Here is a 27,800-nt window from a genome sequence, read left to right as displayed (position 1 = left end):
TTTCAACTGCTCTTAGCTGAGAAGAAATCATCATTAGCTATAGCTAGCTACCATTTGTGCTGTTCCAGCAAAATGAATTAATTAAAACAATGTTGGTAAAATAGTAACAAAAGGCAGTCATCATGGCAACATAATATTAAAGTACACTAGAAATATATGAAGCATAAACCTTTTGGCAATGCACAAGTCTATGATTTAGAGCTATGGCTTGCAAAAGCCCATGACAAAATATCTCTTTTCTGTTTAGCAGACAACTTCTTATTTTCTTGTTACTTATTTATACACATGAATGCATAATTGCTTAAAGACAGTGTTACCACATATCTTTCAGGAAAAACAACATTTTGGGGACCTCGTGCAAAAGATACTGCAAGAGAGAAAACTCCATTGCTGTCTTGGTAGGCATGCATTATTTTTGGATAATAAGTTGTATGGGTGTAGTGCTGGGTTGCCAACCTCCAGGTGGTAGCTGGAGATCTCCTACTATTATAACTAAACTCCAGGTGACAGATTGGTTCACCTGCAGAAAATGGTAGCTTTGGAAGGTGGACTCTGGCATTATACCCTCCCCTACTCAAACCCCACCCTCCTCAGGCTCTACTCCCAAAATCTCCAAGTATTTTCCGACCTGGAGCTGGAAACCCTAGTGTGGAGGCTTTAGACAGCATAATCATAGGAGCAGCTTCTTCTCCAATTCCCATGTAAGCAGACTTGCCTCTTCACACTCCTGCTTCCATGTTCTTGTATTCAGCTTCCTTACAAGATCACAAACTCGTTTCCCTTAAAAATAGAAAATCAGAAGGAAATCACACAGGCTCATTTTTAAAAAAAAGTCTATAGGAAGTCATACTTAAATGGGAAAATACTGCAACTCCACAGGATGCTTAACAAGCAACCACTATTTCCATGTGGCAAGAGATCGATCAAGCCCTCTGTGCAGCAAGCATACCTGCCAACAGCTAGACCGCAAGGGGAAAGAGATTAAAAATGATGAATTCCCTATGTACCACACTCTGCAGTATTAAACGATGATATGCTAAACGCAAATACTTATACATTAAGGAAGACCCAGAGAAGTGGCAATGCTGACCTAATATGTACTGGATAAAAAGAAAAAAAGGTCCCATGCATGCACATCGGAGCTCCAAATATCACACAGATATAATGCATGCATAATATTACAATGGGACACTACTGGCTATTTCTTTTTCTGAGTATGTCACATAACAGGCCAATCCCTCATCAGATTCTCAGAGTTTTAATTTATTTCTGTCAATTTGATTTCACTTTTCCTTTAGTCTATATACCGCTACTGAAGATATTCCACCAAAGTGAATGGATGGTTTATTATAGTCATATACCAGCACATCAAAGTGTAATACAATACATTTGTGAAATATCATCTCTACACCCAATACCAGTAACAGGACAAAGGAACAACATAAAGACAAAATACAGGCAAAACATTTCCTCTATAATCATTGGGGAGGTGCGATTTCTAACAATGTGTTGAAAGTCTTCCATTTGGCACTTCTTGGCTTCCCTCCTCTCTTGTTTTCTTCTATTTTTAGAAGCCAGGAGAAAAATGAAAACAGATCCTTTACCAGTCCTTGAGTGACTGCAAGTTTTATCCAAGCAACATTTAAGGAGTACCTGAGGGACTGAAGTAAACCAGCAGCACAGAGGAAAATGCATGTAACAGGAGGATTGGATTTTGCTTGATTTGGTCTCAAACACAGTACAGCTCAAGTCAAAACAGGAGACTTACATGCCTTGCAGTATCAAAAAACTCAGTATCTAATTCACTGAAGAAATGGTTCAGTAATGCCGTATGGGAAATATTTCTAAAACATTCCAAGGATCACTATGAGCACAGGTACTGAGCTGAGCCAGTATCTTCTGTATTATTTCTTAAAAGTCTTGAACTTTGGCTTCAAACTTGTTGAAGAGGATGTAGACATTTTGCCATCATTATTTTAGATAAATCCGGTTTCTGCTTGCTTTCCAATTACAATGACATCTACCCTAGAGATTTGTATCTGAACAAATTCTACTAGTATATAAAAGGAAAAGTAGAGTAAAACTATATTTATTACTGGTTACAAATGTACTACAGAAGGAAATACACATGGATAAGATACCAATCAGTGGATGTTTTTCACCCATATAGTATGGGCACTTTCATACATGCCAAATAACGCACTTTCAATCAACTTTCACTGTACTTTGCAGCTGGATTTTACTGTGTGAAACAGCAAAATCTACTACATTGAAAGTGGATTGAAAATATATTATTCAGCATGTGTGAAAGCACCCTATGTTCCCATTAGGGTTCAGTGTCTAACAATTTGGACATTAAAATAAATAGGTGCTCAGAAGATCAATTACTACAGATGATGTGCCTATTTACCATTCCCAGAAAAAAGTATGAAACATTTATAGCCAACATTTTGTTTACATAAAACAACGATAATAATTAGAGTTGAAATTTTATTAATTCTAATCAGACCAGCCAACCTGGAAATGGAACCTGGCAGATTTGGGTGGGTGGGTGGGTGGGGGTGGCAGTCAGAATGGAGACTGGTGGTAGGGTCAACAGCAAAATAAATTGTCCCAATATCTGTACTTTTACAGGACCAATAACACTTTCCATGCAAAACAAGGTTTTATTGATCACAGCTAGGATTGCTCATTCTGGGCTGGAATTTTCCTGGAGATTTGGGGGTAGAACCTGAAGAGGGTAGAGTATGGGGAGAGAACGGAGTTCACAGGGATGTGACAATATAAAGTCCACCCTCCAAAGCTGCCATTTCTTCCAGGGGAACTAATCTCTGTAGTTTGGAGTTCAGTTGTAATTCTGGGCAAACTCCAGGCTCCACCTGGAGGTTGACAACCCTAATTAGACCAGCAAAACAATGAGCAACATACAAAGCAGAAAATAATTGTCTCATGCAAAATGTTGATTCATCATGTATTTTTGGGTCTTGCTGATTTAAAGAATCCACAATTGAAGATAAGTACTAATTATTGCCCTGACCTGGATGGCCCAGGCTAGCCTGATCTCATCAGATCTCAGAAGCTAAGCAGGGTCAGCTCTGGTTAGTATTTGGATGGGAGACCACCAAGGAATGCCAGGGTTGCTGTGCAGAGGAAGGCACTGGCAAACCACCTCTGTTAGTCTCTCGCCATTAAAATCCCCAAAAGGAGTCGCCATAAGTCGGCTGCGACTTGAAGGCACTTCACACACACACACACTAATTATTTAGAGAGCCAATGTGGTATAATGGTTAAGAGCGGTGGACCGGGTTCGATTCTCCACTCCTCCACATGAAGCCCGCTTGGGTCAGTCACAGTTCTCTCAGAACTCTCTCAGCCCGTGAATAGGTAGGCAAACCACCTCTGAATATCTCTTGCCTTGAAAACCCAACAGTGTTGCCGTAAGTCAGCTGTGACTTGATGGCACACACTGACACAAATTAACCCCTCCCCCGAGCATTTCTGTAAATAACCACTGAAATCCGAGGCAAAGAACATTGAGGCTGTTTATGCATGGCTGTTTCCTTGCGGTCACCACGCCGACTATTTCAGGGCTTTGCTTTGCTTATGCTTGCATCTTCCGACCGTCAGAGGTTGCCTCACTCACCTTGCACGCTTTCCCCGCATTTTCTGGATGCTGGCTAAACACAAATCCAGAAAACGTGGGCAAAATGTGCTGAAATGCAGGGGGTGAGCAAGGCAACCAGTGATGGTCGGAAATGCAAGCATAATCAAAGCAAAGCCCCGAAGTAGTCAGAGGGAGGACCATGAGGAAACAGCCATGCATAAATGACCAGTGGCCTTTGGCTACCTGGTCTGCATGAAAGCAAAATGATGCTTGCTCTTTGTTAAGCAAATGACCTGGATAAATGCTAAGTAAATGACCTGGATAACTCTAATTGATTATCCAGAGTGTGGCTTCCTCTAAACAGAACAACTGCAGGACACATATGTCTGTATTCAAGTTAGCAGTTTGTCACAGTGTTTTCATGACTTTGGACATCAAGATGAGGGGAAGAATAAGAGAAACAAATTGTGTAGTCAAAACTGGTGATGAAAACCTCTAGCCAGCCAATCTTGGCACACCCTCAAATTTGTGGTAGAATATGCTTCTGTTGTGACTCTAATATGAACGTCTTTAATGAATGGCCTCTTGCCCTTGCAGGGATTTTATCTTGGTTTTTCAATTTATAGGTATTTGTTCATATATTTTTATCTGTCTGGTTTATTACAGTTTTAGAGATTCTGCATCTAGCTTTCATACCTCTTCAAACACAAGCAAAAATAAAATGTGACAGAATAAACACTGATTAGAATATTTTGGAATATCATTACCATATGCAATTTGCATGGCATAAATCTGCTAACATCTGCAGTAGTAAAAAGCATTCCTCATGCTTAAAACGAAACAACCTGTTACCTTCTGGGGTGCAACAAAGAAAAGGGTGGATTGTCTTCTATTTTCTATCCAACAAAAATTCAATGAATGCCATTACAATTTGCTAATACAAAGTTAATAGAAAACATTACTAAGGAGAAAATCTGGGGAAAGATGAAATTGAAAAGTTAAAGGCAGGTTTTAGCCAACTGCTTAAGAGATCAAATCGCTTCCAATCAGGTGAAAATCGTTGGTTTGATAAGCTTCAAGATAAATATCTCATGAATGGAAGCAAGTATGCTTCGAATATTAGATGCTGGGGATAAATACTAAGGGATTATCACTGTCTTGTCTTCTTGCCCTGCTGGGGAATTTTTCAGGTAAACTGGGTGGCCATTGCTGGAGACCATCTTGGGCATGATTGACTTTGTGTATACTCTGACAAGGCAATGTTTATGACCATGTGATGCAAAAATACCTTTTAAAAATAGTCACTCAAGACCAAACCAGATGTGTTACTGGGAGTTCTGTAAATGTTTTTTTTTTAAATTAGCAGACTCATATGACCTGATTAACATTGGAACCATGGCACAAGAAGATGGGGGGGGGTGTTTAAGCATTCCCATGCCATTTTCCTGACCAGCAATGGTCCATGAAGCTGCTACTTGCCCCATTAGGGAAATATACGTAACCTAGTTAACATCTATAGGAGCCCCATGGAGCATAGTGGTAAGCTTCTGTACTGCAGTCCAAGCTCTGCTCATAACCTGAGTTCAATCCCAATGGAAGTCGGTTTCAGGTAGCCAGTTCAAGGTTGACTCAACCTTCAATCCTTCCGAGGTCGGAAAAATGAATACCCAGCTTGCCAGGGGTAAAGTGTAGATGTCTGGGGAAGGCAATGGCAAACCAGCCTGTAAACATAGTCTGCCTAGTAAACGTTGGGATGTGACACCACCACATGGGTCAGTAATGACCCGGTGCCTGCAAAGGGGACTACCTTGCACCCTATAGAAAGCCACTATTCAGAGGTTTTCAGGGTTTGAAAAAAAAAAGGCTCCTCCTTTATCTTTGTTGAGTAAGCACTAAATAACATTTGTAAAACCCTGTGTCTTCAGGGAGATGTTTGTAAATAATAAGCTCTTCCTTCTGGACACAGATTTATGAGGCTGTTTACGGACTACTGCATTACAGAACCTGCACTGCAGCTTTGTTAATGGAAGGTGTCAGCTATTTGGAAACACGTCTGTATTATTCATTTCTTGTACGTTGTTCACTAGATTAAAATATTCACCCAATCTTGCAGTCTCTATCTCATTTGCATGTGTTGAAGGAATTAAAGTTAAACCAAAATTTATGAGTATTTAAACCAAATTATGTGTCACTGAGATTGTTTTGTTATCCATTAATGGCCAGATCCTATAAATCACTCCAGTTCACAACACTTATCTTTGCACTAAAGCCTAATAGCCACTAGCAGAACTCTGTTAGACTAACCTGAACAGCCCAGATTCACCTGAGCTGAACAAAACTCAGCTGCTACGCAGGGTTGGCTCTGATTAGTACTTGGATGGGAAACCACCAAGGAAGACCAGGGTTGCTATGCAGAGGAAGGCAATGACAAACCACCTCTGCTCATCTCTTTCCTTGAAAACCCCTGGGGTGAGGGGGTCATCATAAGTCAGTTGTGACAGAACAACACTTTATTATTAATAAACATGGTTAAAGGACTGAGAATGGGCTGCAGGGACTGTGTGCTCCCTCTTCCAGCGTTTTCCTTCTCCCACACACATATTGGCCAATGCAATGACGTTAACTTAGAATTAAGTTCTATTAATGGGGCTTACTTTCAGATAATGTGCATAGGGCTGCTGCCTTACTACTTAAGTAGTGCTAAGCCAAATCAAGCACTAACTGACCCATAACCCATATTTGTTACCAACTTCAGCCCTAGTTAGAAATGAATACTGAGTAATGGTTATTTTCAGTACAAATATAATGGATAAGAGTACCAGGGAGGGAAACAGAGGAGGAGTTTAAGCTTGAAAAGGGATAGCAGATGCAGTTATACAGTATACTATTCTTTGACATATTAAAATGTAGCCAATTAATATCTGCCCTGGGCCTCAGTGAGGTACCATTCATATTGATGCATCCTGCAGCCATTTGCGACAGCCATGTGAGACAGCCAAGAATGGTATTTTTGGCTGAACTACTTATAGGATGCAGCTTGCATTTACCTAGCTTATGACGAACTGAGGTAAATTTCCCCACTTCAAACCACCCACATCTGTAATGAGTCAATTCCATCAATTTAATCTTCAGAAAGGAGATTAATATGAGGAAAGCTAATTAAGTTGAATTTACATTTTGACACTGTTACATATCTATTAATTAAACAGTATGGTCTTATATTTTATTTTATAGGTGGTAATTGCAACCACCCTGACCTGGATGGCCCAGGCTAGCCTGATCTCGTCAGATCTCAGAAGCTAAGCAGGGTCAGCCCTGGTTAGTATTTGGATGGGAGACCACCAAGGAATACCAGGGTTGCTGTGCAGAGGAAGGCACTGGCAAACCACCTCTGATAGTCTCTTGCCATGAAAACCCCAAAAGGGGTTGCCATAAGTCGGCTGCGACTTGAAGGCACTTTACACACACATACATAATTGCAACCACCACCTAAAACTCTTATCATTAAAAGCTGCAATACAGTGCTATCATAACAACATTTTAGAACATTTACACAACGTTCTAAAAACGGAGACTTTCCTAGGACTAAGATTCTCAAGCCTGTAGAACTGGTCCCTAGTTCTAAATTTGTACTTTACAGCATCCACTTGCAAAATAATTCTGTGCTGCTTTCCCCCTCCCTACACAACACACATGAATCTCACAACTGTTAACACTTAACAGGTTTACATTTTATTTTTTTCATGTTTAACATTTATGAATATACAGCATTGCTGAGCAACAGATTACAGCCTAATGGTTGTTTCCCACATGATGCAGAGGCAAAGACAAACCCTAACTTGCTCCCAAGCTTCCTCAGCCAGCTCACCCTGTTTCTCCTCTTCCCTCCTGCCTTTTTGACCCAGGACCTTTCTTATGTTCTTAAGAACATAAGAAAAGCCATGCTGGATCAGACCAAGGCCCATTGAGTCCACCAGTATGATCACACAGTGGCCAACCAGGTACCTCCAGGAAGCCCACAAACAAGACAACTGCAGCAGCATCCTGCCTGTGTTCCACAGCACCTAATATAATAGGCATGCTCCTCTGATACTGGAGAGAATCGTACGCATCATGACTAGTATTCATTTTGACTACTAGCCATAGATAGCCCTGTCCTCCATGAACATGTCCACTCCCCTCTTAAAGCCTTCCAACTTGGCAGCCATCACCACATTCTGGCACCGGGAGTCCCACCTGTGAGAAACTTGTGATCCATTCTTATGTTTCCATTCACAGCTCGAGAACCTCTGTTTGAGGATGATGGTACTCTTATCCAGCCTCGGAATCACAGGGCCACTGCTAAACTATGCCTTAGCACTATGGAAACAATCTTTGAACTTGTGTGCTCCTTCTTCCCTCTGCATGCTGAAATTGCCTGTCTCATTTCCTATCTGGAAGCCAAACACAGTTTGCTGTTGCACCCAAACCACAAATTCTGGCATGCTCCTTCCAGAATTGGAAGCCACTTCCATACTATGATTTCAAGTTCTGGTTTGGAGGACAAGGGAAAGCCATAGCTTGACAGTTTGGCTTTGATAGCAAACTATGGTTTCCTTTTAATCATAGAGGAAGAGAGAGAACCACAGTACTTGAAAGGAGACAGAAGAAGTGAAGGAGTGCACAGCCCAAGATTTATTCCTGTAAATGTCAAATACAGTTTGGTATTGCATGTGACCTGAGGTGATGTCAATTTGTATTGCTTGCTGCCCAAGACATGTATCCTTGTCACCCAGATTTTGCTTCAGTCTATATTTATGTGATGCTACTATATGTAATTAAAAGATTATGTGCCACATCCTTAACCTCTTTGAAAGACAGAGTGTGATACAACAATCAATTTCATTGAGTTGATTAATTTCACACATAACACACTTGACTACTCAACGTATATTTCTCCCCTACATGGTACATATTTTCATTTATCAAAAGATTATATTAATACAGTATGTACTCTATATAGCACACACGAGAGAAAATACATCATTCAAAGGCTTTCTGACTTTAGCATTAATGTGATTGAGATGGCAAAGCAAAATGCAAGCATGGCAGCACAAAAATGGCCTATGATTGGGGGGGCATGCTGAACCCACAAGGGGTGCCAAAGGAGTATTTATTGGTTTAAGTACATTATTTGATGTATTTAAACAAATATCTTTCCTGGGGCAACGGTAAATATTAATAAATACAGAATGAAATCAGTATGAAAACAAAACCATTGTATGACTTAATTAGCACATAAAAAACCATGAGACTATACAATGGATAAAACAGCATCAATAAAATATTTAGAATCCCTTTATAGAGAGAATCTTAAACAACTTCTTAGAGAAAGCTACTTGGAGATTTGTGATGACAATACATTATTATATTCACATAAAAAGCAATATTGCCCTCTCATGTAAAACTAATAAGATAGCAGGCTAAAATCCAGAGGAGCAAGCTGTTTGGAGATGGCTTTTCCTTCCCAATTTATAGCAACTACAAACATCAGTTCATACGATAGAGGCCAAAGGCTCTCCGGATCCACAAAGGAATGTACTAGAGCAATTTTCTTCTGACAAGCAGGACTTCCAGGCCAAGCTTATGTTCTCTCTCTCTCTCTCTTTTTTATTTTCTTTTGGTTTTAAACATGTTTATGCCATCTTTCCACCCAGTCAGGATTCACAAGGCAATGAACATAAAATCATTAAAACATATTAAGAATACAGTTGAAGTTATAACATTCCATTAAAATCATATAAATAACAATAGAAGAAAGGCTAGATGAAACAAAAAAAGACTCTTCCTACGAAAGACACTGATGGAGGGTGACAGAGGAGTTTCCCTGGGGAGGGAGTTCCAAAGTTACGGTGCCACAACAGAGAATGTCCTTTCTCAGGTTGCCACCTGTCTAGCCTCAGATGGCAGGGGACATCGAATCAGGGTCTCTAAGGATTACTGGAGTGATCGTGTAGGTTCGTATGGGAGAAGGCAGTCCTTAAGGTATGTTGGCCCCAGGCTGTATAGGGCTTTTAAAGTCAATACCAGCACCTTGAATTGAGCCCTGAAGCAAATTAGAAGGTAGTGTAGGTGAATCAAGTGGCCCACTCCAGTCAACATTCTGGCCGCAGCATTCTGTACCAAGTGTAGCTTCCAGACAGTCTTCAAGGGCAGACCCCTGCAGAGTGCACTGCAGTAATGTAATCTAGATGTCACCAGGGCAAGCACCACAATTGCAAGAGCTATTCTTCCCAGGAAGGGCCACAGCTGGCTCATCAGCCAAAGGATTGATCATGTTGTACTCCATATAGGACAACCTCCCCCCAGGACACATGGACACTCCCACATACACAGCAACACTGCAGCTTGTTTCCTTGGTGAAACACACACAGCAGCATTAATCTACCCTTTAGTGCAGTTATTGCAATACATATGCATGAAAAAACCGGATTGGGGAAGAACTGTGGTGAATTTTAAAAGTGATGGAAAAACAAGGCAATATGAGGGAGCACATGAATTCAGAGGATGGAAAGTCAAAGCACTGACAGCTTCAGGTAGTTAAGTTTTATGTAATCCAAACCAAAAATGGGAAGCAGAAGAAGATGCAGGAGACTTCCTGCACCTTTGAAAGTTTCATACAAAATGTTAACAGTACAAATGAATCTATTAGTTTAAATTAAGATTTAACGATGAAAACTGAACCCTAAAATTACATTGTCTCCCTGTAGGCCAATTCCATCCTGTGGCACATACATATAATATAATTAAAAAGAGAAAAAAAAGAAAAGAAAAAGAAAAATGGGAGTTTACAGGTTTTCCTGTGTGAATATAATCCAAGGAATGGAAATTATAGAAACCTTTAGGTAGCTAGCAGGTCTTTTAATTAACTCAAAATGTACTAGGATACGGTTCCCCACTTTGGGCTCCATCCCCCTGGTGCTGTCCAGCTGACAGCTGGGGGTCTTACCAGGTCTCAAATGAGGCCTAGGCCTTGATAGTGCCAGCTCGATTATGTCACTTCCGGAAGTGACATCGACACTTCCAGAAGTTATATCACCACATCACCAATGGCAAGGGAGACTCTCTGGTATTTGGGCTAAACTCTATGGTAAACTGAGCCCCGTGGTGCAGAGTGGTAAGCTGCAGTACTGCAGTCCAAGCTCTGCTCACGACCTGAGTTCAATCCCAACAGAAGTCGGTTTCAGGTAGCCGGCTCAAGGTTGACTCAGCCTTCCATCCTTCTGAGGTCGGTAAAATGAGTACCAAGCTTGCTGGGGGTGAAGGGAAGATGACTGGGGTAGGCACTGACAAACCACCCCATAAACAAAGTCTGCCTAGGAAACATCGGGATGTGACGTCACCCCATGGGTCAGGAATGACCCGGTGCTTGCACAGGGGATCTTTACCTTTACCTTTTACCTATGGTAAAAACAGCTTCTACCATAGAGTTTTTGCCCAAATACCAGAGTGTTGCCCTCATTGTTGGCAATACGACGACGATGTCACTTCCAGAAATGATGTCATCATACCAGAAACGTTGAGTCCTAGGCCTCATTTGAAACTTGGTAAGCCTCTCACACACATACCCTCCCCCGCCAGTTGCCTGGAGTACCTAGCAACCCTACACTAGGATGATCTAGCTCAGGGGTGTGGAACCTTTTTCCCACCAAGGGCCATTTGGATATTTATAACATAATTCATGGGCCATACAAAATTATCAATTTAAAAATTAGCCAACCGAGTTCCAAGCAGGCAGCTGCCCCAGATGACCCCCCCCCCTGCGCAGGCAAGCAGGCAGGCATCCAACCAGTGGCGCAGTCGCCCACCTGGTGGCACAGGATGGTCTGTTGCACCAGCTGGGCATAGCCATCCAGCCGCACGCCGGAGTTACTCCGGCTCCACATGGTCGAGGCCGGATTCTACAGCCAGCTCCTGCAACCTCCGCCTGCAGGGATGAAATGAGGACATACTGGCTAAGAACTCGCCCCACCCCACCCAGCGCATTCTGGCCCTGCCTCCTTTAACTTCTCCATTGTCACCACTTCTGCCCCCAGCCCTCTTGTAGTACAGAGGAAATACGTTTCTCCACGGCCCGGGTGGGAAAAGGGTTAACAGTTTCTTAGGTGGTCCTAGCAGCTCCATAACTAGCGACTCTTCTGCAAGGCAGGGAAAAGGTTCCTTTTCTTGGCAAAACAAACTCACATCTGCCTTGAATAGAGGCTATTCCTATCCGCGGGAGGGGGCAGATCACCAGTCTTAGATCCTTCTGAGCTAGAGATCTGCTGGGACCCAGAAGGGCCAGACCAAATAAATCCACGGGCCTTAAATGGCCCCCGGGCCTGACGTTCCCCACCCATGATCTAGCACAAATGTTTTTGTTTTTGGTGAGGAAAATGTTTCTCAACATATCCTATTATGAAAGAGGCAACAACAACAACAACAAAACCTCTTAAATATACCAATGATAACTTTTCAACAACAGCTGTTAAAAAAAAAAAACCTTTTGAACTTGATACATTAAAAAGCCCTTCTCTTCTCTTCTGGAAAAGCACCGGGGGAATTAGGCCTATTTATGTTAGAAGAACATGTTCTTTATTGATACGAGAAATCAAATGGTATCTTGAATGCATGCACCTGCTATCACAGATAACTGCGACAAACTATCACTTCTTGTCATGTCAAAAACACCACAATTTAATATTCCAGGTAATGCCTAAGGAATTGAACTGCTCCTGAATTTCTTTTTCAGTCAAACCATACAGTCATACTAGCATTTTAAAGAAGGGGGGAGGATACAGGCCAAAGGGCAAATCATTCCTTCCTATTACAGATGTTATTTGCACAGGTATGCTACTAATTTGTATTGCCATTGCAGGGGTTCTGTACAAACCAGAATCTTTTGCCAGGGGGGTATTGCCAATGTAAAACCTCTTAATGGCTCTTCATGGACTCGTATTTCTGGGATTTTCACAGTAAGTAATGGTGAATTGACTCATGCAGGATAAAAGGAAGTAATGATCAACTGAGCTAATAGGGTTGTTCAGAAAAAAGGGAGGGTAAGGAAGTTTTTTCTTCTTCTCCCAAAACTTTTTTAAAAACTCCACACGAAAGAAAAATACAAAAAAAAAAGTCTCCATGCTCAAATTAAGGTTTTCAGACAGCCATCTGTCAGCTATCCCACTACTTAGGGTAGCCAGCTTGCATCAACCATAGCCTTTTCCATTGTGGCTCTGGCTCTGTGGAATGGGCACCCTGAAAAGGTGAGGGAAGCCCCCTCCTTGGAGATCTTCAGGAGGTGCTGCAAGACTTGCTTGTTTGCTGGGGCTTTTGAGGGGGGTTTGAATGACAGGGATCTTTTAAGAGGGGGAGGGAGAGATTTGGGGTTTGTTTTATTCTGGGTTTAACTGAAACCCCTTTAAAACTATTATTTAAGCCACCATAAACCAACAGGAAAGGTAGAGTTTAAATGTTTATATGTTTACTTTCTCTACCACTCAAGGAAGAATCAAACCGGCTTACAATCACCTTCCCTTCCTCTCCCCACCACAGACACCTTGTGATGTAGGTGGGGCTGAAAGACAGAGCTGTGACTAGCCTAAGGTCATCAAGCAGGCTTCATGTGTAGGAGTGGGGAAACCAACCCAGTTCACCAAATTAGCATCTACAGTTCATGTGTAGGAGTAGCGAATCAAACCCGGTTCTCCAGATTAGAGTCCACCGCTCCAAACCACCGCTATTAACCACTACACCACGCTGTGTATATATATAATGCATATTTGCTATTTTTAATGTAAAAAATTATTTTACCCATTGCACTGGAATACTTGTGCTCTGGAACAGAAATGGAAAAACACAGAAACGTAAATACATAGGAAAATATGTATCTTCTGGGGTTACTCTTTTTAATTAATTTATTTTAAATACTTTAATTCTATAATACAGTGAGTGTACAGAAAGCAAAAAAAATATATGCAAAAACTCAACGAGACAAAACCTGCAAAGAGAAATACCCAGTACCACTATTCTGAAATTTTCTGTTCTTGCCCTAGTAACAACAAAACTGTACTAGAAATGTAGCTGCACAACTTAAGTTTCTAGATGAATAACAACAGAACAACATCTCATTTAAGAGACTGTGCAGTAGATGGCCACATGAACTTTTTGAAGAACTATCTTACTTTAATGATACTGTTCATATGGCCAATTCTGCCCTGAACGATTGAAAAACTATCAACTGATTCATTTAAAGCAAAATGTCCCAAAATTATAATTTCAAATATCAAGACAGAAGCCTGAAAAATAAGCATTGATGCAGAATTATCAGACTTGCAGTTGTCCTGGTCATATGGCTGGAAACTGGATTTAAGGGGAGGCGTTTGTGGGATCTGAAGCCTGGATTTTCCAGCAATAAAGCAGGTCATTTCTGTGATAGCAATAGTTGAAAAAAAGAAAAGAAATTGAGATTACAGCCAGTAAATTACAAGGGACAGAATGCAGAGTCACTGGTCCAGAGAAATTACCTTGAGGCATGATGCACTTTTTGCAGTAATCATTAAACAGAACAAAGCCTACCATTGATTGTTTTCAGAATTTTTACTCTCTGCTATGTCAGCCTCTTCAAAGACTTTTTCAACCTTTTCCTCCACTTTCTAAAGTGTGTCCAAAATACCTTCTCCTTTCTTCTGTATAATATCCAAACTATTATTTTTAGACTATTTTTAGGTTTAACAAACCCTTCTTAGAACAATTTTTTCAGAGTGCAACTAGCTCCTAGGTTAATAAGCGAAACTTCTATTTGTCAGCAATTAGCCTCTGAATACCTGCTACCTAATGTTCAGGGGGAGGAGGGATTTATAGGTGAAGTAACATGGGGACAGGTTCTATGAAAGAAAATGATGCAGTTCTATTGTTAACAGCCTTGCTCAGGTCTTGCAAATGGAGGGCCTTGGCTTCTTTGATTGAGTCAATTCATCTCATGTTGGGTCTTCTTCCTGCTTCCTTCAACTTTCCCAAGCATTATTGTCTTTTCCAGTAACTCTTGTCTTCTCATAATGTGGCCAAAGTACAAAAGCATCAGTTTAGTCATTTTAGCTTCTAGGGAGAGTTCAGGCTTGATTTGATCTAGAACCCACTTTGTGGTCTACGGTATCGACTAAACTCTTCTCCATCACCACATTTCAAAGGAATCAAATTTCTTCATTGACCAGCTTTCACATCCATATATAGTAATGGAGAATACTATGGCATGAATCATCTTGATCTTGGTTGCCAGGAACACATCCTTACCCTCTAAAGATATTTCCTAGTTCCTTCATGACTGCCCTTCCCAGTCTCAATCTCCTTCTGATTTCTTGGTTGCAGTCTCCCTTTTGGTTGATGATGGAGCCAAGGAATAGAAAGGTTTTAACAATTGTAGTTTCTTCACTGTCAATCTTAAAGTTGTGTACTTCTCCAGTAGTCATTACTTTTGTCTTCTTGATGTTCAGCTGTAATCCTATTTTGGCACTTTCCCCTGTAACCTTCAGCAGTAGTCATTTCAAGGCTTCACTCTTTTCAGCCAATAATGTGGTCTCATCTGCACATCTCAAATTGTCGATGTTCCTTCCACCAATTTTCACTCCACCTTCATATAAATCTAATCCAGCTATCCTTATTATGTGTTCTGAATATGTATTGAAGAGAGAGGGAGATAAAATATGTCCTTGTTTTACACCTTTGCCTATTGGAAACCATTTTGTTTCTCCCTATTCTGTCCTAATAGTAGCCTCTTGTCCAAAATACAGGTTGTGCATCAAAACAATCAGATGTTGAAACACCCCCCACAATATCCATTTATTTATTTATTTATTAAACAGCTATATCCCCTCTTTCCTTGCTCAAAGAATCTAACACATCACAATTTAAAATACAACAACCCCCAGCCACCAAGATACTTGCAGTTCATTCCCTATTAAAAGTTCTAGCAAATAAAACTGCACCCTAGTTTCAACTGGCTCAGAAAATCCTAGCTGCTACTCTTAAATTCAAATGTTCTACATGGAAGCCACATGCTGGCTGCAATGCTGAAAGGGGGGGCAAAGCTCCTTAGGAGGCAGCATGGCTCTGCACCAGCATAAGTGTCCATTTATCCTGGGGTAATGGCATTTACGCCATCCCAGGGGCAAAAATGCCAGCACCAGGGAGCCGCAGAGCTGCGCTGGCCCCTGCCGCCAACACAGCCATGTCGGCAGGGAAGTCCCAGAAGGAAAAGCCTGCACCGGCATGGGAGGGCATTCCTTGGGTCGGAGCTGCTTTTAGGCAGCTTTCTAACACCTTTTGCATTGGAAACACCCCCTCGCGCTACAGCGTTGCTGCACCACCTTTTTTTGTGGTGCAGCCTCGCTCAATGGGGCCATTTTCTTTTAATCTATTGTAAAACTTTTAAAATGTTTTTTTTTGGGGGGGGGGCGTCCAGGAAGCCTCTGTGGAGCCACCGTGGCTGTGCTGCTCCTGGCCACTATGGTTCTACCCCCTTTCAGGAATGGGCTGCCCGTCAAATTTTGCTAAATCCTAATGGTGTTATAATGCCAGTGATTTTTAAGTGAGTGTGGGAGCTGTTACTTAATTGCTTAGAGGTAATAGGCCAGGAGGTTGAAATGAACAGGAAAGACTGACCAAAATAGTAGCACAATAACTATTCTTACTACAAAAATTGCATTTCTATTCCACAACAATAGGAAAAAGCAGCAAACCACAAAAAATCAGGACAATAAGGGAAGGCAGGAAAACTAGGGGTTGTTACTGACATCATGTGAAATTACTGTTATAACTTTGTGTATGATTGATGGCTTTGCACCACAACTGTCTAGTATGGAAGCACCCTTGGAGTCTGTTAGTAGGGTTCATCAGAACCTATCTTCATTGGCAGAGCTCACCTCAAGAAAATGTAAAGAGACAAAGGTCTTTTGACCATATATAAACTGCCTTTCCTACCAAGCAAACCTTTAACCAGTCTATACATATTTGTTCGCTAATGCTAAACTATTTAAAAAGTCACAAAAAAACCCACAAAGGAAAATCTTAGTCACAGTTAAATATATGACCTTTGACACTTCTACCCCCTACACAAAGTAGGAAAAGGTAAAAAAAATGTCTTCTTTTGTTTGCCCAAACTTATATCTACCACCAGTAAAGGACAGTTCAGAAAGGAGATGTATAACCAAAGGTGAGCATAATCCTCCTTCCTGCCTCCAGAACAAATCTAAGCCAGGGCTTGTTAGATTCAGTTCCAGCTCCTGTTTTCAATGCTGAGGCTCAATCCCAAATCTCAAGAAACAAGAGCATCTGAGCACATGCAAACACCTTTTTCTATGACACCATTTCTTATTTTGGTTCTATCCGCAGCTAGGAACAGGAAAGTTTGAAAAGCCATAGAGATTAATTAAAATTAAATGAGACATAACTGTCACATAAAACTGGTGTCCAGGCTCCTCTTTGCTTTCCCTCTTACTCATTAGGCACAAACAATTTCTTCTTAAATTAATAGCTAACAACGAATTACTAACCTGATCACTCAAGAGCTTCACTCCAGGGCAAGGAGGAGATGTTTTAAAGGAAAGATTGTGTTCCAACAGAAGCTATACTCACATTGGACACTAGCTGAAATATTTCTTGCTTGGAGTAATTTGTAGTTATGGAGATGAAGAGATGAACACCTATTTACAAGCCTGGTACTACTACCTCATAGCACATGAGTGTAGGCTATGAGGTAGGCTTCTCTCATCTTAAAAATATTACTGTAACAAAAAGACAGTTTAGATTTATTTTCTTCTTTAGGTAGAATCTGATATTTTGAGTAGCACCTCTAGTGACTCCAAAACTTTGATTTTTGTCACACACTTGAATGGTGTTAAATTACTTAGATCTAGCAAAATGCTCAAACTAAAATTTCAAGTTCTGTTGTTGATAGGAAAGTACCTTGTCGGTGCACTAGTCCCCATACAAACAGACTGCCTGAATGGCCAATTTTGTATTAGTGGATCTCCAGAGCTTTTTATCTTTTTCTTTAGAATGAGTTGATAGACTCCCTTAATGCCACTTTATAATTATTATGCCATTACACATATGAAAAGTACATAGTATTAAAAACTCAAATTATCTGAAGAGGTTCGCAATGTGTTACTGGGGTGAGCCGCAAGGAGCTTCAAAAACAAAATGAAATAAAATAAGTGGTTTCTATGAGCTGCATGGTTGAGTTTCAGATAAGAAGCAACATAAATACATGTGCATCAAACCGAAAGTCCCTTCCAGGAATACTAGAATAAAGCCACTTGGTTTATATCCAAGAGACTGTTTTCTTCTTAAGTTGCATCTTTTTTTCTTTTCTTTTTTGCCATCAAGTTTTCAAGGCAAGAAACAGTCAGCCTTCTTCTGTGTAACAACCCAAGACTTCCTTGGTACTATAAGAATATTTCCAATATTTCTTTAAGATAATGATGAACTATTCTTCAAACATACAGTCATGACACACACACCGAAGGTCTGAGATAATACACCCAAGGGACTTAATAAAATTCACAGAAGATGTCGCTGTGTGAGCTAAGATTGTAGCTCAGGACTTGCTGACTCCCAGATAATTAGCGGAAAGAGATGTCCAGTCAAATGGTCTTCAGTTTCATTAACAGTGGTCATTCTCAAGTCAATGCTAAATGTGCATTCTTTAATTTTAAATCCTTTGAACCTGATAGTACAAAAGAATATCATCGAAGAGGTAAAAATAAGAATGGATGTTATTCTAGATGTTTTACCTAGTTTAGCCTAGTGACAGATTTATATATGAAAAAATCTGTAGAAATAAGGGAACTGGGCTCACACAAATTCCTGCCAATACAAAAAAAAAACTGTAGTATAGTATAGCTTAGGGTGAGGAACCTTACCAACTCAGCCGGCATGTCATTTATATTAATGGTGGGGAATGCTAAGTTGCTCTGTGTGTAAGTAAACTCTATTAAGGAAGTCACATCCCTTGGTGAAACTACAACCTTAGTAAATTTTACTAGCTAAGCACTGAGCTCTATGTCAGAGTAATTACACCCTTTATCCACTGTGAGCTCTCTCTTAGCTTCTTCATACTCCTTAATTTCCCACTTCAGCTAATTTAGCAGTAAAATCGCAGAAGTTTAAAAAGGTTAGCTGCTGAGGAACTGGAGCGTGAATGTTCTGTTAAGCTCCATGCCTTGAAATCGCATCATGTAAAAAGAAGGAATTAACTAAGTAACAATTAAGTAGTGATGGATCATTGACAACGTATATACACTTTGGTGCTAAAATTAATCTCCCCTATAACGCCAACAGAACAGCGCATTTTTAGCTTTTATATACTGCCAAGTTATATCCACAAAACATGAATAGAAACAGTTGGATGAGAAACTGACATGACCTCAGTTGCAACATGCAAATTATTGGAAACTGCCCCCCTCCCTTCTCCTCAGTTTGACAGCAAAATAACCAAAGTGGCAGTATAAATATGACTATAGAAAGCCCCACAGGCAATATTACAGGCACAGATAGCTCAAACATTATGCCTGCAGCAGGGCAAGTACTGATGGAACAGGGGGGTGGGAGATGAAATAAGTGCACACATGAATGAGAGAAATCATACCATAATTTTTAAATTAATTGCAGATTTCCCCCTCTCAACATGAATAATGAAGAAGTGATATATACAGGGGACATACTTCCCATTCTACTGCTTGCACATAGATACAGCTACTGTCCTACAATGCTTACCACTAACACAGAGTGAACAGGGCCAATTCCCCCCTTCCTCCAAAGACAATTTTAAAAAATGGCCTATATTTTTCAGATCCCCTTAAATTGGATAATAACCATCCTACAGTAAATATGTGTGTATGTGCCTACATGTCCCAAAGAAACAACAGAAGGTTTAAGAAATTATTTTGCATATAACTTGGTCATTTAAGAAAGCACTTCACCAAAATCAAATAAGAAAAGACAGATTGAAAATGTTTTCAAAAGAGGGCCACTGTGTTATAGTGATGGGAGTGATGGACTAGGATCTGGGTCATATGGGTTCAAATCCCCACATGGCCATGAAGCAAGATGGAGAATCTTGAGTCAGTTGCTCTCTCTAAGCCTAGGCCACCATGGAGACAGGCCACACCTCCCAAAAGTCTCAATTTCCTTTGTCCGTACTTAGTCCCCCCTCCTCCCACTCAATCTTTCTTATACTATAGTTTATTAACTTCTTTACCTCCTTGGAGAAGGAGAGGGATTAAAACATATTAGAGATGGTCTATTTTTGTTGGTAACAGAGATATGAATAGACTGTCTATTTTTGAAATGTAAGAACTACGCTACATTTTCTTGCATGTTAATAAGATTGTGAGAGGATCAAACCTATTTTCAACATTATACGCCAAAACTAAGTATGAAATGCACACAACAGGAAGATGTCAGGTGAGATAATAAGAGAGAGTTGGACACAAATTACCTTCAGACTACAGGTGACTTACAGGAAACAGGAAGCTTCCTTTGCAAGAAGCTCACAAAAATACCCCATTAAATTATATTCTGAATAGCAACACTACTAGAGTTCTGCTGTCCCAACTAGGATTCATTCATGGTTACATAAAGGCTACAGATAATCCCTGTGTTTTTATAGTAACTATATGTAAAGGCAAGTGAAAATCAAAACTAGATAGAATTAACAAAACTCACTGGAAAGAGTTATTCCTATAATGTTCTTTGGTAGCTCTAGCAGAACTAGCCCAACTGGTATATCTCATCAAACCACAGTCAACCATAAATGGTGTTTCTCTCCCTTTCCCACCAGCAACTCAATAAGCCTTCTGTTAATTCTTTCTGCATGGGAAAGCACACACTTGACAGCCCAGTAGGTACCACAGTGCTTGGTTTGGTGGCTCAAAAGCAGGGGAGGGGGTATTCATCCAGCTTCAAGGTTCCTAACATGGATGTACTGATGCTGTCAAAAGTCACAGCAACACTCCAAAGTACATGAATCTTGTGGTTCTGTAGCGCAACAACTAATTTTTCTTAATCAGGAATATCCTCTGATTTGTTCTGAGTCAAATTATAAGAAGGAACCAACAGGAGCAGATATATAGATGTTAAGGAATTAGGATTAAATGAAGTACATCTCAAATGGATTTTCCTTGGTAGAGGAAAAAGGCAGTTTGCCAATGCAAACTGCTCTGGTCCAGTACTGTTAATCTTTGTAAACTGCTTAGAGTGATTAGCCATCTGATGGACAGCCAGGATCAGGTGGGAAGTGAGGTGTAAAAACAGGAACAAAGTATTGCTGACCATCTGGTTTAAAGCATATATTTGATATTGTACACTTTATTTTCCAAAACTGTATATTCTGGTCTAAATTAGCTACAAATGTAGGTGTGTGTTAAGTGCAGCCAGATCGCTTCCAACTTATGGGGACCCTATGAATTTATGACCTCCAAAACGCCCTACCTTTACCAGCCTTCCTACAGTTAACAGCCTTCTAGTCACCTATTACTAGTTCAATTTACTATTCATTTCTCCATGAGATGGTGCTTGATGTGGCTTTGAAATCCAAACACCACAAATCATCATTACAATCATATGCAAACAGTTCACAACAATTAAGAAAATGGATCAGAATGTAACTCCAAAAGACTAATACAAAAGCCAGACATGACAGAAAAATTTCCATTAAACAGCAAAATGCCATAGTGAAACAGACTGGTGGACCATTCTAATGAGGAATTTTTTACAGACAAAGTGCCACCACCCAAACGGACTTGTTTCTGGTTCACTGATAATCACACTTTAAACAGTGACAACACCTTCTAGGCAGATATCAACTCAAGAAAGGGGATCAAATAAATTGGAGAGTGTACTTCATAATATATTGAAGTTTATGTCAAAGGCCAGCATCTTCATTTTAGAAGACCTGAAGTGATCCAGTGGCAGATACTTACAACAGGTGTCACATACTTCCAGTTTGCATCTGAAAAAAGCCAAGCAGTTGCATTGTGGACTGACTGAAGTTTTTGGGCAGCCCATTACAGTAGTCAAGCTGAGAGGTCATCAGAGAATGGATGATAGTGTACAAACATAGACTGCCGAGCTTATCCATGAGCACAGGCTAAGAATTACACAAACAAGGGATTTTGATGAAGGCTAATTTGGTAGAATATCATTTGCTCTCTGAAAATTTACAGCTCAGCTGAAATGAACAAAAATGGAATGCAAAAGAACAGAAGGAACTTACCGTAGTTGTCTTTATCCGCCCACCTGGTTGTGTACAGGTCCAGCCTGATTTATTGATTAGCAAATCACAGCCTTCTCCTTCTAAACATGGAAGCATTTCACACCACTGTTTTGTTTTTATAATGCGGGCTGCAGAAAATAGGAGAGGAAGAAAAAAATTGTGGAAACATCAACAACTGTGCAAATACTTTCCCCACTTGCTGCATATATTAAGTATTTTGAAGTACCCTTTCACTCCAGTTAACAGCACCTACACCATTTTAGGGCTTTTTAAATTATTACTACAACCTTTGCCACTACATATTCTCTCTACAACGAGGCTTCTCCTATTCTGTGTATTAGCAAACAGATTAACCTATCATGAAAGAGCTGGCTGATGGCTATCAGGCTCAAGGGTTTCACTGAATCTGTGTGTGAGATCTATACATTGTATTCATTTATCACAAATATACCTACATAAATAATGTCTGCAGCAATATCCTATTTTTTAAAATATCACTTGGAGGAGGCATTTGATTATAATGTTACGTATTTGAGTGAGTTGCAATGGATTAAAAGTTTCAAACCACTGCATTAGGAGATCTACGTTCAGCTCTCCCTTTTGCTTTTATTTTTCGATTTGAATTGGGGCCATGTGGGAATGGGAGACTGACTCAGGTACTGTCTTGCTTTACCTTAAAACTAAAATGTGACTAAATGTGACTCACAGAGCAACCCTGAAGGGAGGGGGAGGCAAATGGCCTTAGGAGCTGGCGTGACCCCTGTGCCGGCATTAGTGCCACGTGCACTGGCAAAATGGGCCCGAATGACAGTGCAGGGCCACTTATGCAAGTGCTGGGGAGCCGTGAAGCAGCAACATGCATGGGAGCTAGCGTGGCCACGACGGCAAATTTCTCTAGCACAAGGGCTTGTGCCGGTGCCAATGTGGGCGTTCCCAGGGGCAGGGCTGACTTTAGTCACCCCCTGAGCCTTTTTCCCCCAGGAACACCCGCTTTTGTCAGCGTGAACTTGCACCTGCAAAAATAGTGGCACAGCCCCATGAAACTGCATGGAGCAGTTTCACAGGGTTTGATGAAATGACATTTTCGGCTTGGTGTGAGGGCCAGCAAGCCATTCAGGAGGCAGCGTGGCTGCGCCGTCCCCAGACCCACCAGAATTACCCCTCCCTTAGGACTGCGAAGTAAAGGAGTATATTGACTGAATTGGTGGAACAGCCCCAGCAGATAAGGCATTCATGCCATTGATGAACTAAATCTTAAAGCTAGCGTTTTTCAGTGTGAAAACCTATCACACACACAATATTTTCCCCTATGGAAGCAGTAGCTCTGGCAGCTGCACTGACTGGGTAAATATTTTTTTTAAAACCTTTTTATTGAATTTTTGTACCCTATAAAATTCAATTAAAAAGTTTTTAAAAAATCTTTCCTTAGTAAGATTTTTTAAACAATATTATTTATTTCTATGCTTCCAGTTCAGAATCCTGCTCATGTTGGCCTGCAATTAAATACAAAAGAAGAACACAAATCTGTATTTTAAATGGATCATAAATATGTTTTAAATTTTTCAAGTTCTACAACTACTCTAAGGCTGCCTTCCACACATAGTTGGAAATAATGCTGTTGGTAGAAATTGAAATTGTCCTGTATGATCAAGCCAATCCAGTTGCAAATGATTCCTAGAGTGCAGTGAAAAGCTGTATCCACAGATATTTAGGCTGCTGTGGTGTAGTGTTTAGACTAGAGTGTCAGACTAGGAGCCGGGACGACCAGGTTCAAATCTCTTGCTGAACCATTGAAACTTTTCAGTGCTTTTAATAATCATGAGTTTATACAAAATGGACGGAGACAGACAGAAAGATATTCAATTACAATGGTATTCAAAAGTTGGAAAAGAACATGGTGTAGATCACAGGACTTTAACAGTCCCTTCAGGTTTCAAACAGCCTCCGAAGAATAATTTGTGGCAATCCATGCTTTCCTACCACTAATCTTCTCCACTATGACAAAAAGAACTATCATAAGCCCCAGGAATATTTTATGACAGTATTGTCTATTCAACAACAGTTAAATTGGTTTTCGCTGTTGACAGCAAATCTATACTGATGGCCTGCAGTGAAAACAGACAACAGCCCTCCCTTTGAAGTATGGTGTTGCATGACTGGTTTATAACATAGTTCTCACCATAATAATAAAACCCATGGTTGAGTTCTTCATAGTGTTACTGAGCAACAGGCACAATCAGGACCTAGAAGCTGGAGCACCAAAGTGTTTTTCCCTAACGTATCAAGGAAAAGTAGTGCTTTGGATTGAGGTACAGGTACCCTGATGTTCATTTACAAGTGGCCTAAGCACTTCTGAACCTGGGCCTGGTTTACACAGCCCACTTTGCACACAAGCTAGCTTTGTAATGAAAAATACCAAGTTTTCATACATGCAACTTGAAAATATGGTTACCAACCTCAAGCTGGGAGCTAGATTACTCCCTGAATTAGAGATGATTTCTAGAGAAGTTCCCCTGGAGAAAATGGCAGCTTGGTGGCAATGGAAAGGGCATCTGGGAGGTCTCCCTATACCTAAATTATAAGAGTGCACTATAGGAGGCATCTGTGCAAAAGTTAAGGATCCCCTTTCTATAGCCAAAGAATACATGCAGAATATGTTATATAAGAAGTGCAAATTTATGTGGAATTAGGGAGAAAGCACTGAACCAGAGAATATTAAATTTTTAGTGGCTTCTAATCACAAAAGGGTACACACAGATTGCCAGTCCTGAAGTGATATCATCAACAGATCCCTTCAGGGCAATAATTTCAAGAACACTATACAGTATCATTTTTCCCTCAGATGGAAGCATGGGCAAATACAGAATTGTAGTCTTGGCAAGTCATATATCTTACCATGCTTATGTAAACTGTTGGTGACCACAAGTTAATCAGAAATTCTCCATAAAATCTGGAAAAAACCCCAAATAAATCCAGGATATCATTCAGGAAGTCAAGAGACCAATATGCTAAAGAGACTGATTCATTATATGCTACCATCATCTTCAACTTTCACTTTTTTAGCTTTTGTGTGCTAAATTTGGGTAGCAAGAATATTGCTTGTGTCCCATAAATATGGAAATCTTTTTCCTTAGAATATCTAGACAAAATTAAACATCAACGTGTATTTGGAAAATATTACTAGAGTTGATTGAGGATGCTATAAGAGCATACCAGAAAGTCAATGAATGAGAGGAGGGGTACCTGTTTATTTAGTACATTTGTATAATTGTTATCAATGACAAACAATGGAGATAGGTTTATAAATTTAATACCTCAGTAAATATCCTTTATTTGTGAGTTTCTTAAAGGCATATGAAACACACAAAGTGGCTTTCAGACCATTGGTTTATAAAGGTCAATCTTGTCTCCCTGACTGGCAACAGCTCTCCGGGGTGTCAGGAAGAGGTCTTTTACAACACCTCCTACATAATCCTTGCTAACTAGAGATACCAGGAGTTGAACCTGGGGCCTTCTACTCACAAAACAGATGCTCTACTACTGAGCCATTGCCTCTTTCCAAGACATGATATTTATAACCTATTTCACATAAGCATTTCCGATTTAAATCTAAATCAGCAGACTACCTACTGTGAGGCCACAATGGCTTCTGGAGCTAAGTATTTCTCAAAGTGTGGAAATACTAGTTTTCAGGGACTGAACAAATAAAGAGTCAGATAGCTTCAGGGTACTTAGTTTTTGCTGTCTAACAAGGGATGTTAATTGAATGCTTGCCTCTAGAGAGAAATCTTTGTCCGGACTCACTGTGCTCTGTTTCCATCCCCTGCTGTTCCGCTCTGCTGTATTCAATTAGTGTACTGGAAGCAAAAGTAAAAACAAAAAAACCCCCCAAAACTGATCTCTTACAGGCTTGCAGAAACCACTACAGAGACGAGATATTTTAGGACATTTCACTTTGTCACTAGTATGATGAGTATGTTGGATCTAATGGGAGCAGGCAGGGCTATCATGGAAGCATATAACAAGCAAAGTACCCCCAAAGTAAATGTTAAGAGCCCCAAGAGGTAAAGGAACAAGTCATAAGGCTCCAGATTTTCTTAATCCCATTGCGTATTTGGTTCTTATCATCTCTGTGTTCCTTCACTTCAAGTAGCTGTCCCATGTTTTGCTGTGCATCTTAAGTGGCAGCTGTTAGAAAACAAAGGGCGTGGCTATGCAAATCAACCAGTAATGTTTTCAGAACCAGTAGGCTAAACACTTTAAAACCCACCTCACCACTATTTGGTGATCTTGGAGAAACCTCTACAGGAAGTAGCTGGAGTTCTCATTCTTAACACCATCTATCTATCACTGATCCTCATGCTCTCCTTCTTGAAACTGTCAAGAGATGTCATATAATCCTATTTCTGTAGGTAGCTGTTACACATGTTGTGCCACCAAAGTCCGGTGTTCTTATCTCATTTGAATTCTCCCCAAAGTGTGCAATTGTAATGAACCACCTTCCCGGGGATGGACATAATCTGTACAAATGCTTCCTGTTTAGGGAGAAACTACCGTATTTTTCGCTCCATAAGACACACTTTTTTCCTCCTCAAAAGTGAGGGGAAATGTCTGTGCGTCTTATGGAGCGAATGCGGCTCTGTGGGGCCGCCCGCCTCCCAGCTGGCCGTCGGGGCGGAAAACGCCAGCTCGCACCATCCCGACGCGCACGCGCCCAGCCGGCTCTGTGTGGCTGCCCGCCTCCCAGCTGGCCGTCGGGAGACCCGGCAAGGGGGCTGGGGTGACCCTTTAAACTGCTCTGCGCTGAGCAGTTTAAAGACCCACCGCCCACTCTCCCAGGAGTCCCCGAGGTCCGGACAGATCGAGGGGACCCGCCACTTCCAGTGCCATGGAATGCGCAGCTCGCACTCGCAACAGCAGCCCCGTCTCCCATGCCAGCCCTTCCCCCTGCTGCCCAGCCACCCATGTCGTGTCTGGGATCATGTCCCCACTCCTTTCCATACTCTCGTCCGTCTGTGGGAGTCCCCCCCCTTTTTCCATCCCCTTCTGCCTCTTCCTGTCCGCCTATGGGCTTTTCCCATGCAATGTGCATCTCCCCCCCCCTTTCCATCTCTTTTGCTCCTATGGGTTTTTCCCATGCAATGTGCATCTCTTCCCCCCCTTTTACATCTCTTTAGCTCCTATGGTCTTTCCCCATGCAATGTGCATCTCTCCCCCCACCCCTTTTCCATCTCCGGCCCCAACTCCACTCCTTCCGTTCCTCTCATTCCCCTCCTTCCCTTTGTCCTTCCCAGTGTCCTTTGGGCCTGCCAGGCCCGCCAGGGGGCTGAGCAGCTAGCCCCCCTTTTCTTCCCTCCGTCCCTCTTTCCTCCTTGTCCAGTCTCAGCCGTTTAAAAACAACCTGTCCCTCTGGGGGCGAGGCTCCTTCCTCCTTCCAATGCCCCCCCTTGCCCCCTTTGCTCTCCCTCCCACTCCTCCCTGCTGCTGCTGTCACTTGGAGGGCCGGGGGCGCAGCCAGCTGATCTGGCGCGTCTGCCCCTTTTTTCCCCAGCCGGCTGTCCACTCCTTCATGCATCTCAGCATCCCGGGAGAGTGGGTGGTGGCTCTTTAAACTTCTCCCTGCTGCCATCCTGGCAGCGGGGAGCAGTTTAAAGACCCCGGCCCCCCTTCCCTGGACTCCCGAGAGGGGGGTGGCTCTTTAAACTGCTCCTCGCTGCCAGCCCGAATTTTTTTTCCAACAGCCCTAGTTGGGAAGTTCCCCGCCCCGACGGCCAGCTGGGAGGCAGGAGGTGGCACCGAGCCGGCTGGGCGCGTGTGCGTCGGGACAAGTTTTTAGAGGAGGAAAACAAGATTTTTTCTTGTTTTCCTCCTCTAAAAACTAGGTGCGTCTTATGGTCAGGTGCGTCT

At 41.4% G+C, this 27,800-nt stretch overlaps 1 protein-coding gene across 3 annotated transcripts in view; it reads right to left on the bottom strand.

Annotated features, from left to right (window-relative positions):
• Nucleotides 1-27,800, bottom strand: part of TAFA5 (TAFA chemokine like family member 5) — a 365,774-nt gene that overhangs the window by 51,331 nt on the left and 286,643 nt on the right. For all 3 annotated transcript variants that reach the window (XM_056847211.1, XM_056847212.1, XM_056847213.1), the window contains exon 3: nt 21,894-22,021. In XM_056847211.1, coding sequence (XP_056703189.1) covers nt 21,894-22,021 — 128 coding nt within the window. The remainder of the gene's footprint in view (nt 1-21,893; nt 22,022-27,800) is intronic.

This window comes from Euleptes europaea, chromosome 3, assembly GCF_029931775.1.
Source record: "Euleptes europaea isolate rEulEur1 chromosome 3, rEulEur1.hap1, whole genome shotgun sequence".
NCBI lineage: Eukaryota > Metazoa > Chordata > Lepidosauria > Squamata > Sphaerodactylidae > Euleptes > Euleptes europaea.
This window is presented reverse-complemented; position numbering and strand designations above follow the sequence as displayed.